Source organism: Spermophilus citellus, assembly GCF_964194105.1.
Source record: "Spermophilus citellus genome assembly, chromosome: 10".
In the NCBI taxonomy this organism is placed as follows: domain Eukaryota; kingdom Metazoa; phylum Chordata; class Mammalia; order Rodentia; family Sciuridae; genus Spermophilus; species Spermophilus citellus.
In genome coordinates, this window is record NC_138197.1 from 58,464,861 (window position 1) to 58,481,430 (window position 16,570).

Consider the following 16,570-nt stretch of genomic DNA (forward strand, 5'->3'; position numbering starts at 1 on the left):
ACACAAGAAATTGAGTAAAACTCACCATCTTGTACAGTAAATAAACTCTGTGCACAGTGGGTGCAACTCAGCAAAATTTCAGAAGAAATGACCTATTTTTACACTCTGATAATAAGGTCAGGCATAGTTCAAATTTTTGAGGAGGGTTCTTATGGTCTAGGTGAGTTTATAGAAGAAATTATTTTGGGTTTGAGATTAAAATATTTCCAAATAAAATGTATCTATAAATAACAAACCCTTTCTGGTGTTAGTATAGGTAAGAACAGAATTGATTTAATCAATTATTCCTGGCAGGAGTATATTCAAATCATCTCAGGCATGAGAAACCTCTTTTTTCTTTCTTAAACATCTATTTATTTTTCAATCACTGTTTCTACTATTCAAAGTGATTGAATTAAATAAATCATTAAGTCCCACCTCAGCCCTTAATTTAGTGCAGTCTTACTCTGAGTCTCTGTAGCCTGATGTTGTCAGGCTACCAAATCAAATTTTGGTTTCTTGTTTCATAATGAACATGGTAAAAATGAGCATTTACTTTGAAGAGAATATACTTTAGCCAAATGTTAAATGCCACTGTTCAAATACACATCTTTTTGGTTTACTATTAATGACAGATGATAAGTAATTAATGATCAATACATCTTTTATTCAATTACAATTTATTTTAATCAACAGAATACTGAATAAATACAGAAGTGTCTTATGAGAGAAAATTCTTACCTAAAAGGGTAACACTGAATAACATATTGGAAACAGCATTTTTTTTTTCAGTTATCCCTGTTTCCTATGAAAAACATAAACTCATCATTTTCTTTTAAATAATAGATCCTTACAGCAGGTTCAGATGAATCCTATCCTGAGCCATGTCACTGAATAACTTATAAATGCTGTGTCATGGAATTTTTTTCTGTCCACTAAAGTTAAAATACAAAGGAGTGTTTTATATATATTAATATCTTTATTTCCATAGGCTTAAAGATCTTTGCTTACCTCTCATTTAATTATGTAGATGCCTACTTTATTATATACTTTCAGGTCTTTTGACTCATTTCTCCTTGACAGCAGTACATTTTAGCCTACAGATTATAAAGGTCAATATCAATTAGAGTATCACAGAGCAAAGGGAGCTGCTAGAAGAACAAGATGAAAAAGAAACAGATCTCCATGTTTTCTTCAAATTTAGTTTAAGAGATTGAATGACTTTCTTTAATTCTTATCAACCCCATTTTTCTTTTTAAATTACCGGGTAATTGAGTTACCTGGGTATAGTTGCAACTTATGTGGCAAAGAAACAAAAACAAACAACAAAACTAACCAACTCCATTCCATGAAAATGCACATTCTTAAATAATAGCAAGCAGCCTTTTGGAAAAGGTAAAGAAATTGCTATGTGTTCAGTATTGAGATGTGTCCCTTTGTCTTTGATTCTTTTGGGCACTCTTTCTGAAATAAGTTACCTTTTTTAATGGATAGTGAAAATTGGAACAGGGCTGCAAGTCCGATTGTTTCATTTTTTAAGTAATTAATCATCAAATGAAAACTATAAGAGATTGGTAGCTCTTTATTGAGCTGCAAAGTTTAAAAATAATAAACATTATAGGAGAATAAACATAGCTGTAAATGTCAATTAAATATCACAACCAAATAGGTCCAAATATATTTGCTGTAATATAAAACCTGAGTCAGTATTGATCAGTTGTGATCTCCCTGCAGTAACTAGAACGTGCACACACTCCTCAAGACTGCACAAGAAGGTGAGTGCTTGGCTCTGCATCCCCATTCCACCCTGGCACTAGCCCTAATGTTGCTGAACTGTGATGCATTAGTACACATAAAATAAAGTCCAGACACAGGGATGGCCTGGTTTAGAAAATTAAAACTGCCAAGCAAAATATTATTAGAAAACTAGTGAGAAAAAGGAATCAACTCTTCAGTTTTATGGGGAAAAAACATACTTTACAAACTTTGATATTTTTTTTTCTTATTCATTCTACTCTTTCCCCTGATTGGTTGTTGATGAATCAGGTAAAAACAAAAACAAAACCCAAATAACTAAAAAGGACATTGGCATGTTATGCTAATGCGTCAATACTTGACTTTTTTCCTAGACTCATATTTTGGTAAATCCCTGAATAAGTCCCTGAAATTAGGTAGTTGATATGTATATAAAGTACAACTTCATAATGTGTCAGTACTAACAGTAAAGTTTATCCTGCACAAATTAGTGGAGGATATTTCTAACATCAAACTTTATTTCAAATACTGAAACTAAAAGTATTTCATTCTTAAATCACAAGCTGAAAGAAGATAAGTTAGGTGTGTATGGATATGGAGGACAGGGTTTGTTGTCCTAAATGTGGTACGATTACATTTTCAGAACCCTAACTCTCCTTTTTCTCTATCAATTTGTGGGTGAGCATCCCTTACATATGACATGAAAGCAGAGTTGTGAATTTCTTTCCCTCAGTGTCTTCCATAGGGTTAACAAAGTACTCTGGCATTATGAGTTTATTCTAATCCCTAGGAAAAAAGGTTTTAATTTTTTTAAAAAAAATTTCTTTAAAAACTTATTTTAATCTATAACCCTCATATTAAAGTCTCCTGATTAGCTGATAGTTCAAATTTATTTCATCATAAGCATTGGCTTTTTCTCCTTAGGGAACAAAGAAAAGTACAAGCTTTCAAGAATTAAGAAGAAGTCCTTAAAGTATGTTTTTGGGTGAAAATACATATCACACTCACAAAGGAAATATGACTGCTAATATACTATAGGCTATAACTATATCTTCTAACAAAATAATTGTCTACAAAAATGTCAGTTTATTAAAAGTACATCCTCCATTGGATAATTTCTATTTCTCAGTAAAAGAGTTCCAAAATTTAGATGTCATTCTTCAGTCATTCTGACTATAAGTGGTTCTTTTAGGCCTGATAAGGTAGCCAAGTATTTTGAAATAGATTTTTCTATTTTCTTCAATGAAAAAATATTAAGTAGGAACTTTTTTTATTTGTTAGGATGACATAGGAAGTTTTGAAAAATTTTAGGCAGACTGTATTTTTCTTTATAATGTGAATTTGAAAAATATATACAGCTTAATTGACCATAATTCCAATTTATGAGAAGCCAACAAACAAAATTTCAAGGCTTGTAAAATTTTATGTTTTTTTAATATTTATATAAGGTATTTTATGAAAATAAATTTTCTCATCCTGATGAATTTGTTTTTGTATTGCAAGCATAATTTTTCTTGCTTTTATTTTTAACCTCTATTTTGGATAAACTTGAAATATGCCCCATGTGTAGTGCACCACATCTCAAAAGTAAGGTTGGGATAATTCAATACCTTCTAAGTGGGGCCTGGAAATGAGACAAAAACAAAAAAGTTGACCTGATGAAAAGGAAATTTCTGTCCTGTAAAAGTATTTGCATAGTTTTTTCATCTAGTGGCCTGTCCTTAATCTTTGTGAAGGTAATGCCTTTCATAAAAGGACTGGAGGTCTGGGCCTTTAGAATAAATTTTTTGTTTTACTACATGTTGAAGATACACTCTATGGTATTTTTCTATGTTTGCTGAGAAATAAGTCATGCTTTGTTTAAGAAAATACCCAATTCTGATGATGAGCTTCTGGGTTTAAGAGTCACTGTTACTGCATATAATCTAAATGACAATGAGCACAGACAGTTTTGTTGAACCTTTGGTGTCTATTAGTGTGATCTATCAGAAATACTGGATATACATAATAGCTTCATGTCACACACAAGAAATACATGTCACAGTACTTGAAATCTTACAAATGCTTGAAAAATGAACTGATTCTATTCACTTAGGAATACCAATGCTACAGTTGAGATTAAGATTATTAGAATTTTAAAAGTATCAATTCAACAGTGCAACAGATCTTTGAACTAATGTGACAGTATGACATTATAAAATGGTAGCCAAAAAGGCTCACACTTTCCAGTACTAAATATCATTTCTTGAGTTTATATTCAAAATGATTCTTTAAATTTACAGCTTTATCTGTATGTTTTAAAGAACAAGCTTGAGCTACAAAGTTTTCAGTTTGGCAGAACCAAACTTCAACAAGTAATTTGCTGAGAATGAAAGAAAAAACTATTTTCTAATAAGTAATACTATTTTGAATGTGCAAGAACTTAATGCTGGGTACATTAAGTTTAAAAATGTCCATTTAAAAGTTATATGGAATCATGTACACATGAAAGGAACACAGTTGAACAAAATCAAAACCACATTTATGAGACATGTACTACTTTATACAACAGCAGTATGAACTATGTTTAATTTTTGATACATGAGGATTCATTTTTAAAAACGCATTTCTTTGCTTATGCAAAGATTACAACATATCAAAACACTCTTTGTGCTAATAGGCATATAACATGAAGGATAAAATGCCTTATTTAACTAAGGACTATTTGTTTTCAAGTAAAACGTATTAAGATGTTCAAAGTTATAAAACAGAAAAGAAGTAAATGAAAAAAAGTACACATCAAGTTTGCTCATTAACATGGATATATCTTAAATGAGGAAATCAATCAAACCTTCCACTTTTTTTTTCTGATCCAATAAGCACATGATCTTAGGTCCTTATCATAAGGGTCTTATTTTGGAGGCATTACGGTGTGGAAGGTGGTTTGGGAGAAGAGCAGGATCCTTGACTATCAAAACTGGTTGCCTGGCCAGGTAGCTGAAAAACAGTAATTTTATTTGACCTCATGCAGAAAAAATACAATGGGTAATTGGTGCTTCTCTTTTTGGGGAGGAGGGTACTGGGGATTGAACTCAGGGGCACTCGACCACGAGCCATATCCCCAGCCCTTTGTTTTTTGTATTTTATTTAGAGACAGGGTCTTTCACTCAGTTGCTTAGACCCTTGATTTTGCTGAGACTAGATTTGAACTTGCTGTCCTACTGCCTCAGCCTCCCAATCCACTGTACCTGGCTGATGCTTCCTTTCAATAGGAAATGTTTACCCATGACATGCAAGCCTCTGAAGAGAAGCTGTAGGAGCTCTCCTATCCTTCAGAACTCATCTTTTTAGGTAGAATGAGGGGAAACAAACATTTCAGAGATGTACACAGAGCATGCCATTTAGATGGGACCTGAAGCAGCACTGAACAGCAACTATTTATGAGTGCAGAATAATTTCACGTTTTGTGACAAGCTTTTAGTTCTTTTTATAAAATAATGATTTACTATAGTGACAGTAATTGCTGCATAAGAGCAATAAGAAGTTCTAGACACAAAAGCGTGTGTTCCACTTGCTCTAAGGCAGGAGGTGATTTTTATGGGGGCAGTCAGAGAGGAGAAGCACTGCACTAGGCAGGTGAGTGCTCTCCTTTCTAGATTCTTAGAACTGATGTTCACTGTTCAAACTTTTAAAAAAAAGCAAGATTAGAAGCAGGGAATGGACAGTAATTCTACAATAATCAGAATAGACTTCAGACAGTACCTACCACTGAAAGGAAATACAACCTAAGACAAGCTTTTCAGAGAATGCATCTGTCTCTACTTCTGAAACCCTCCAGTTGGAAAATTGCATGTGATTGGGGTTCTCTCTGTGCATTTGTCTTTTATGATTTACATTAAATTATAAAGTTAGGTAAAGACTCAAAACATTTATATATATATGTGTATATATATATATATATATATATATATATATATATATATATATATATATATATATATATAACATATCTGTGATGACAGTTCTCCTCTATCGTCTGAGCATGCAGTGTTTATGTAATTTACCCTATAGTGTTTTATGTAACACAGCCAAGGTCACATTTTTATGACTAAACTGAGATTAGAACCTGGTCCCATTGATATATTTAATCAATAACAGTGTACAACCTCTCTTGTTCTCTTACCCAGTGTCTAGTGTGAAAACAAGAAACAGAATCTTATCCATGGGGAGATGGCAGATATATCATTCATATACTATGTGGCTATTATGATGATTTTTTAATTGAATGCAGAAATCCTTCACCTACTAGACATCCTTTTTGAACTTGCATTACCTCTCAATCCTATAAATGATTTACTTTGTAACTCTTCAGGAGGCTCACAAGAAAGAAAGTCATTCCCCCTAGCAACATTCACTGTATCAAGTAGACTGAAAACTATTTCATGGCTAGAAATCCCAACAAAAACGGATTAATGTAAGTATTAACAGCAGTTCTCATAGGAGTTAACACTGTACCATACTCTGCTAGCACTTTGTATTCAGTATTTACTTTCGCTGAGTTGATTACCATTAAAGAACCATAGAAAAAACTCAGAGGTTCAAGTCACTTATCCTAGGTTCCACAATAAATAATCACCCATTAAAGTTTGTGCCTTGATATTTTTAAAATCTGTGAGGTCTTCCTGATGAGAGCTGGGGGAGATGTCCCTGACCCTTACACAGATGACATTACCTCTATTTAAGGATTCTTAAATGGAAGGGGACTTTGGGAAAGGTAGCTCTGTTTACCAAAATACAGTGTCCACTCAGTAATAAACATACTAGATTGCTCCACTGCTCACTGATGTGAATTTTCAGGCTGTGAGCAAATGACAGACTTGCAGTGCTTATGGGCGTATCAATTATGAAGCCCAGAAAGTCTAGTGGTTTCTGTGATCCCACATGGCACACAGAATTTTGAATACTTAAATGTTAGAGACTGTGGGAGAAAAGCAAGAGGAATCTTTTTAAAAGGTGAATATATTAAAATGTCAGATATGGGTTAGCAAATAAATAATATTTAAACTGAAAAGATAAGAGCAGAAGTCAGGTGATCGCAAGCTTACCTCCAGCAAGGGGTGCCAGTGTGTTATTGGTTTTCGGTGATAAGCCAGCATTTCATTCCAGTGGTCTCTCCCAAGACCCTCAGCGTCCAGTCCTGTTCTACACACTCCTATGACCTCGTTGTGTCCCACCCTATGATTTGTGGAATATTATACTTTCATTTCTAACTTTCAAAGATAATGGAATCTCACACATCTTAAATGAATTATAAACATAACAGTAACTAGATGCTGTCATTTTGCAAATTATAGTAGTCCCCTTATTTGCAGTTTCACTTTCTGTCATTTTAGTTACCCATGGACAACTGTGGTCTGAAAATACTAGATGGAAAATTCCAGAAAAAAAATAATAACTTCTAAAATAGTACATTGTTATAATTGCTCTATTTTATCATTAGTTGCTCTTATTCGCTTATACTGTACCTAATTTATAAATTAAACAATCATCTGTGTGTATGTATAGGAAAACACAGTATATATAGTATTATCAGGTTTAGTATTACCATTGGTTTCAGCAATCTGTGGAACATCCTGTAAAATATTCCTCACAGATAATGGGGACTACTATATACCACTTCTAATCAAGTGAAAAATTTTAAGTAAACAAAAATTTACTAAACAATTAACTAAATGATATGCACATTTAAGAAAATGAATTTGGATAAGAAGCACTCACAAATCATTTTAAGCTCTTCAATTTGAGCACATTTCACAATAATAACAATAGTGTGAATGGCAATGCTACTAGTTCCGTACATGTGTGAAACATTGCTTTTTCAGAAGCAGTCCTATTAAGTTTTAGTGATGTAAATCAAACCCTGTTCTTTTTACAAGGCTTACTGTCTTTATAATGACATTTAGGTTTTACACCATAGGTATGGTATTCATTTTCTTGCATAAAAGACCATATTTAATTGATTCTGAATGATATATCAGTGTATATTATTGCTTGTACTACAAATAAACAGAGCAGGGTTGTGTTCAGTTCCATTGCATTTGATTGTTATTGCACAACAGAGGGCATGATAGATGACATTCCTATTTTTTATTCATGCCCTGCTTTCACAGGAACAAATAAAAAATAATAATATTTAACATTTTTGAAAGTTTATTATGTACCAGACAGTGTTCTAAGTAATTTAAATGTGCTGACCCACATAATTCCCACCCCATTACTACAAATAACATTTTTTATTATATTTTTACAGATAAAATTATTATTCTATTTTATAGATAAACTAAATGTCCAGAAGGTTGGGAGCTGGTGTGAGCTTACACACTTTGTAGGAGGCGGAGGCAGGAGCTGAATCTGGGCATTTGATTCAAGAATACATGTGGTAAGTTTCTTCTTGAGAACAGAATGTGATTTAAAAGGTATTCCATAGGGTTATTTTTACATATATCTCTGAAGAGACTTTTCAGGTGCTTTAGAATATTGCATTATTCTCTGCCTGTTACTAATGTAGATCTGTATATTTAGTATGATTTGCTTCATGTTGATCTCCCTTAATAGGAAGTTTCCCAAACAAGTATATATCAGAAATAATTTTTTATTTTCCTGTTTATATATTATAAGGATCATTTACTTAAAGTTGTGGGTTACAAACGTTCAAGTGTATCTACTTGCACTCATTGCTGTGAGAAGTCAATGGAGGTAATTGATAAAACAAAATGGGCTGCTGAGGAAAACATTTACATTTTAGAATTTGAAATTTGAACTAGTTTTAATTTCTAAGTTAGCACAGTTTTTTTCCTTTGATACAGATTCAAATAGGTGGTATAAATAATACTATTTTAGTGCCTTTTTTTTTGTAGCTCTGAACCAGAGGATGGCACATTAATTTACCTACTTATATTTGAGGTATTTTTAGGGTCCTGTTTACCATCATTTTCATAATACTATAAAAAGGACATTCTTTTTGTGTGTTTGTATATGTTCTGTACCACTGTGTCATCCTTAAAAATAAATGTATCAAGGCTTATAAATAAATGTATTTACATGCTGAAAGTTTTGTAGTTTAAATTGTACAGCATTCCTTTCCAAAAATCTTATAAAAAGCAAAACAACCCAAAGATGTATGCAGGAAGGGTCAAATGAGAGAATGAGCCTTTAGTGGAACGAGAGTTCAGAGGAAGAAGTTTTGTCGGTTGAGAAAGACTTCCAGGGTGCTAACATGAGCTGGGCTATGAAGCGTGGTTGGAACAAGGTACACTCTATGAGGGCCATCTCAGACTAAGGGAAGAGTGGAAGGGCGAAGGCTGGAGCTGCAGCAGGAAGAACCTTCAAAACTGTCCTGATACAGTTTATTTTGTGAAAGAGATGACTCTATGTGTGTGAGCTGGGGGAGCAGTCAATGAAGTAATGTTTTAAGATAGATGTGAACATATGGAACCTGTTTCCCAATGACCAGTATTCACTTTCCATGGTTCATGGTTCATGCCGAAGTTCCACAAATGGGCAAACTAAATCCCACTGGGATGACGTAATGAACCTTTTCACACAGCTAGTTGAGATCCAGCTCCACTGAGCATCATGATACTCACATTCTAGCCCCATTAGTAATACAAGCTATTGAGTGGACTCTGTTATTACTGTAGAACGACTTTGAAGTAGTGCTGTCTATAAAGTGTTCCATACATACTATATCTAGACCCGTTCTCTCTCTAGCCTTAGGTGAACTTTAAGGATGAGTTCTTTACAGGGGAAAACCCCCCACAACTATAACGTAAGAAACAAGGAATTTCAAATGAATAATTATACCTTTTCAAACTTAAATTAACACTGTTGTAGCAGAAAATAACCTGAAAAACTGAATTAGACCAGTATTTCACTGGTTGTGGCTATCCTGTATTGAGTGGAGGGTTCACGTACCTATCATAATCCATGACTGCAATGGAGAGGCTGACCTGGTCCACGTTCTCCGGAGGGATGTCAAAAATAATAGCCTCATTGTACACAGGGTTTAGAGTGTTTTTCTTTGTAGTTGTTTTTCTCTTTTTCAGTCTTCGACCCTCACACATCAGTGATACTTTGACATATGGATCTAGGAGTAGGAAGGTAATTTTAATAAAATGAAAGTATTCATATCAAATATAAATAGAACTATAATTCCTTTTTACTAAATAAGTGGTTTGTCAAGCCTTTTCCTAGTTTAAAGTTCAAATAGATTGAATAGATTCAATAGATTATCTAAGATTTCTTATTTTAAAGGTAAGCAATTTATAATGAATAAACTAAAAAGAACTAATTTGACCTCATTATTTTTAATACAGGAGAGAAAACACAGTAGTTTATCAAGAGCTAGTTCAGAATTCTAATGTGTCTTTTGACTATTGCTCTTTTAGGGCACATGTTTTTAGAAGTGATTTATAGGATGTAAACCAAACAAATAAGAATAAGGGTATTTAGATTTCTTTACCTCAGAATGATTTAGAATAAAAAAAAAACTAAGACCTGTGAAAGATTAGCAGCACTGTATCTGGACAAGTATATGAAATTACAATAAGTAGAAATTAGAAAGGAAAAACTAAATTATACTTAGAATTTTGATCAATGGCTAGTTAAGGTAGTAAAATTAGAAGAGTCATTTTAATCATAGTGGTGTTACTTGATGAATTTGGATTGAAGAAATGATCACTAAGGAGATTTAGTAGCTACATCATGGTATATAATAAAAAGCACTATTTATTCTAAGGTGGTCACAGGAAGGCTCTGATAGGACATTGTTTATGTGGCATTTATTTGAAAGAGAAAATTTTAGGTTACTATATTGTTATGGGCCTAATGGAACAAAAAATTGTGAACTAGTTTTTCCACAGATAACTTCATCCCTATTCTCTTACCCTTACCATCTTAAGTTTTTTTAAAAAAAAAAACGTTATGTGATTATAGAAAATTACACATTTTACAGCATTTCTAAGAAGCCTCATGGCTTTGAGAGCAGTACTGGTGTTAGGGTGAGCATGCTGGACAGGTAAAACAATCACAGCTGCTCGCTCTCTCTTTTTTGCTACTGTGCAGTGATAGTTCCATCATCTCTATTTCTCTATCTCTAGAGGAATAAATATTATTTCCTTAGAATAAGACAAAATGATGTTGGAAATATTAATTTACTGAGCAGGATGTGCTTTTTAAAATCTAGAAAAATATATTGAAATATCTCAAAAGCATTTTCCTCAAGGAACAAAAAAGTTATTTTGCTGCTGGCAATAATGTATGTAATGACAAGGTAACAGGGCAGTGTTAATGTCTGTTTCCCATTTATTTTGATTTTTTCTCAAATAATAGGAAGCATGTTCCAAGAAAGAAATTTGCTTCTGTGATACAGGATGAGCCCTCAGGCCTATGAACAATGGGAAAGAGGCATAGTTTATCCTTTGCATAGTTTTATCCCCACTGTGCCTTTGCCTGCATTTCTTCTCTTCTGACAAGGATAATTTACTGGCTCCATAGTTGATTCACAAGCCTGTTGTGAGGATTAATGAGGAGTTGCTCTCCAAGTATAGGCTCCTCCAAAGAAAAGCTTCATATAAATAAAAAAGTAATCTTGCACTTAATTACAACTTTAATGTTGTTTGCTTGTCTCAAAATTTGATCTCTTTTGATACATGGTAAAAAGAGTAAACAATAATTTGCAGAGTACACTGTTTATCTTAAGTTCTTCTACATTTATTGACCCAAGAATTTTTCCCCAAAATAAATGTAGAATATATTTTCTATTCTGCCTTTATCTACATGCTATGTTTTGCAAATTAAAAAGAAAATGAATAGATAATTCATGTTCAAAAATCAAGATGTTAGCGAGAGACATGCAATATCACAATCCCATCTGTCCCCATCCCTTTTCACCCATTGTTGTTGATGTACCAGTCCCTTATTTTTATGCAAATATTGGCAGTATGAATTTATGTTCTAAATTCTCCATCCTTGCACATAAGTGAGCATAATTCCATATTTATTTTTGTGCCTTGTAGATCCTGGAGCTTTTCCCACACAAGAACTTGGAGTTATGTTATACTTTGTGTAATGTGAATTTAGCTTGTTTTTGTTCTGAAGAACTACAAAGTTATAGAACCTCCTCTCTAATATCATCCTTTGTTATATTTCCACTATGATTTCTTTTTTTTTAAGAGAGAGTGAGAGAGGAGAGAGAGAGTGAGAGAGAGAGAATTTTTAATATTTATTTTTTAGTTCTCGGCGGACACAACATCTTTGTTGGTATGTGGTGCTGAGGATCGAACCCGGGTCGCACGCGTGCCAGGCGAGCGCGCCAACGCTTGAGCCACATCCCCAGCCCCCACTGATTTCTTATTTCTATTTAATTCATCAAATGTTTACTGACATCCCCATTCATCCTTTATTGTTTTTCTTTCACAAATCTGTGCCGATTTTCACATATTATGTTAGAAATTATCCCCTGAGAGCTTCAGTGAATTAAGTGAAGGATAAAAGTGCATTATGTGGCTTTGCCTGTTTATTAAAGTCAGCACAAGAGAATTTTTTTCAAGAACTTCTTTACAAAATTCAGACAGCATTAATTTATCTTATTGTTTCTTGCAGTCCCTACAGATGCCCAAATTTTTGATTGGAAAAGTTGCAAGAATGCAAATACAAATGATGGTCTTGGAATGTGGTTGTTTCTCTGAAGAGCAGGTGAGGGCAATAAGTTCAATCAAATATGTCTGCATATGGTATTCTAGTTGAAACTGGGGAAGTAGATTAAAAGTTATGAATTTTTGAGATGGGATAAAATCAGTAGGGAAAGAAATGAAAACAAGAACTCAAGTTCAAAGTCATTCTACTTGAAAATAACTTCTAAAAGTTCATAATGATACTGTATATAAAAGAGGTGTTTTAGAATATTTTAATTTGTAATTTTATACTTTCATTGTACCCCATTATAAATAATTCAATAGCCATATATAATTTTAGATACATGGCAAATTTAATTTGGGAATGTGCTTTGGCCTCTGGTCAACTGTGTACATACCTGATGAGCCGGTGATATCCATTGCCTTCAGATTTCTGCACTTGATCACGGTTAATGTCATACGACCAGCGGTGGGCAAATAACAAAGGGAAAACATGATTTCACCCAGGTCTATGCTTTCCTAGGAAGGCAATCAGCAATGTTAGCAACTTCAAACACCAAATAAGGAAAACAAAATGAAATGGAAAATGACAATTGAAAATTGCTTTAACCCATTATGTAGGGCTATGGGTCTAATTGAATATTGGACTGTTGTTTTAAATACGTTTTATTGAGATATATAGATTAACATTGTAAGAAAGCAGTTCTGAATGGAGTAAGAAAAAAAGTGATATTTCCACTTGCACTTAAAACAAGAATCTCAAACTTAACACAGTTAAAACCAGACTGCTGATTCTGTCCATTCCCCCTCAGATTCCCAAACTGGACCCTCTATTGGTCTTTCCATAGTCAACAAGTGTCATCACAATTTACGTGGAAGCTGGAGCCAAAAATCCATTAGTCACTGTTAATCTGCTCTTTCCCTCAATCCTACGTCCAACCCATGGGTGGGTCTTGTCTATGTTATTTACAAACTATGTCATAAATCAGTGACTTTCTTTTCAGCTGTATCACAACCATTAAAACCACTATCGCCTCTTGCTAGGATTACTTTACTAGCATCTGAGATTGATCTTCCATTACAGAGGTTCATCTTCACACAGTAGTCAAAGTGATAGTATATGAAATGCAACTCAAATTATGTCCACTCTTCTGCTTCAGACTATCAAGAGCTCATTACTGTACCAGAATAAAATTCAGACTCCTTACTGACACATAGTGGGGTGACCGAGTCCTGCTGTGCCTGGGAAACTCCTGCTTCACTTTGTTAAGAGCATCCCTGCCACTCTTATCTCTGACTGTTTGGACAATACCCTACAAGGTCTAACACAAAAGACCCATGTCATCTGGACACTACCTTTCTCTACATCTTCCTTTCTTGGCTCCCTCTGCCCCCACCAGCTCTGGTACAGACACAAACTTTTTTCTGTTACTCAACTGAATGAAGTTTCTTACTGCTTTTGTGCATTTGAATTTTCTTGTTTCTTTGACAAATCCTTTGTTTCCCTTGTGTATTTATCTGGATGACTTTTCACCAGGCTCCAACAGCCCCTCTTCTGTGAGGCATCCCCTTTTATCCATTCTAAGGCAGCATCCCTTGCCATCCCATTCCCACCCCACTCTCAGGTCCTTCACATGTTTTCATAATGTTATCACTGACTGGAATCATCTTTAAAGTTCATTTTTTTGCTTCCCTGACTTCTATACATAGCATCCAGGACAGCAGGATTCCTGGCTGTCTTATTTTCTACACCTTACTCAAAGGCAGAGCTAGTTCTCAGTACCCATTCGTTGAAGGAACAAAGAAATTAATTAGTTGGAAAATAAGGCAGAATTGTCCATAGTAGTCTGATGCAGATTGTTGTGCTGTCTTTACTGTATTGATGGTGGTCAAAAGAAAATGAATGTGGATGGTGAACAATTGCAGATTCCTTGTGAAGAGTTATGTACAGGATTCATTCAAATCTCTGTTGGTAAGACACTCTGAGGTAGGTCTAACATTTGTCAGACTTACTCTTACAGCTCAGGTTCTAACTTACATACTTTTGGTTTCTTTATTTGTGGTCTAGAAATAGAGCCTAGTAATTAAGAGCACAACTTCATCTGTAGTTAAAATTTGGGTTTGATCCCAATTTTCTTTCTTAACTATGAGATCCTAAGGAATTTAATAAAGCTTTGAATCTCTGAAATGCTACTTTCAAATTGAGGCTAGCACCCACATCACAGGGTTTTTAAGCATTCAGTGAGATAATGTAAATAACACACAGGCATTTCACACAGCGACTGGCATATGGTATCCCTGGATATTGTTTTGTTCTTCTGTATTGCTAGCATATAACAGGTGCTCAGCAGGTACTGGTACATGGAAAAAAAAAAGTGGAAGCATTTATTATCTTTCAAGAAAATTAGTAAAAATAAGTATTTTAAAATAGAGACACAAATATCTACCTGGGACTCCTCTGGATTGCTACAGATCAAAGATAGTGAACAAGGTCCCACAGAAGAAGGTTTGGGGGAACAGGAGGAGCATAGCCTCCTATTAAGGAGGCTCATTCTTTTTGCCACCTGAAAATAATTGAGCATTATTTGTCAAGTACAGTGGCAGCTGCTGTGGATATCAAGATGAACAAAGTATTATTCTGCCTGGAAGGTCTCTGTTGAGAAGGAAGAGAGCTAATTATTCAGAATCCCATTTTATCTAATGTTTCTTCTCCTTAGGCTCAGTCTAAGGGTTGAAGCTTCCTGCCTGACAGGTGACCCTCTTCCCTCATTGGGCATTTCTCCTTTATTACTATCAAAAAGCACAGGAATATTTGTTGCTATCTGATCAAATTAAGGAATGCCTCTGTGGAGGCAGAGCATGATACCAAGTTCTACCAATAATCATGGTGTAGGTGATGAGAGAGAAGCTAAGAAAAAAGAGTCATGATCACTGATATGAAATGCTTGAAATACAAGAGGAAATGCAACACACAAAAACAGGGGAAAAAGTATACAAAGAGAGTCATCTAAAGGGATTGACATATAACAGTCACATATCTGACAGTTTTACACATTAAAAAATCTAGGAAAGTAATTTTTATACTTCTTTAGACATATTGCATGCTCATTGGCTAGAACAAAGAATTTTTACCATGTTCCAATTCTCAAAGATCTTTTCTATACATTCAAGTGCAACACAATATTGACCATCTGTTATTAACAGATACTGATAGAAAAATTAACTAACACCAATAAACAGAAAGCAGAAGCCGTGATTAAAGGGCATCTAAAAGGGCTCTGAATTGCCCTTATACCTAATGCAGCAGTAAGAATTCACTTAAATATTCAAACTCTATGTACTCAAAAGAGTTTTCAGAAAACTGGAATGAACTGGATGGTAAAAACTGATACATGGTATGCATGCATAATAACTGCACACAAATTTAATTCTTCATTAGACTAAATTTTTCTTCAGGAAGCATGAATGTGAATGAACAATTGCCTATGTACTGAAAAGGGCAGAATACACTCTAAGGTAAATACCAATATTCTTAAACTTTTAAAAAATGAGATAATTGTGAGAGAATGAAATTAATAAAGTTAAGGGCTATATGATCTTAAAAAATGATCCTGTAACAGATGTAAGTCAGAATTTGAGACTGTGGCTGTTGTGCTCCCAACTGCAGGGTGCACACATTCTCAGGACATACCTCTGTGCAGTCCCTGAATTGACAGTCCAGCTATAGGGAGCAGGGAGCTTTGCTTGTTGCCTCTTCTCAGTTGGTCCCCAAAACTGTGGTTTCTAAACCTACATTTAGTCACAGCAATCTGAACTCCTTGCTGCCCAATAAAGAACCCAGAAATAAGGCAAAAGGCCTCTGAACATACATCATAAATATTAGAAAATTATACACTAAGAGTTTTTTAATGTAAGGAGACTACATAATTTTTTAATCATCCATTTATTGTTATTTTAGACAAAATTCTAAAAAAGAATGTTTACTTGCTATATTAATCTGCAGCCATAAGTATACAGTCAACACTCAGGCATGAAATATGGAGAGGAAGAAATTAATAGAAACAATAAATAATAGCTATTTACAAATACTTATATATAAACACACAAATAAAATAAATAGGTATAAATAAAATATATATATAAATAAAAATAATTATCTGGAA

The 16,570-nt window shown here is 34.1% G+C and overlaps 1 protein-coding gene across 1 annotated transcript in view; it reads right to left on the bottom strand.

The window, feature by feature from the left end:
• Positions 1-4,555: 4,555 nt before the first annotated feature.
• The window catches only part of SYT10 (synaptotagmin 10), a 53,182-nt gene continuing 41,167 nt past the window's right edge, over positions 4,556-16,570 (bottom strand). Inside the window, exons 4-7 of the mRNA XM_081309373.1 lie at positions 12,806-12,926; positions 9,688-9,859; positions 6,819-6,948; positions 4,556-4,710 (exon numbers count right to left, since the gene is read on the bottom strand). Coding sequence (XP_081165499.1) covers positions 4,639-4,710; positions 6,819-6,948; positions 9,688-9,859; positions 12,806-12,926 — 495 coding nt within the window. The 3' untranslated portion in view covers positions 4,556-4,638. The remainder of the gene's footprint in view (positions 4,711-6,818; positions 6,949-9,687; positions 9,860-12,805; positions 12,927-16,570) is intronic.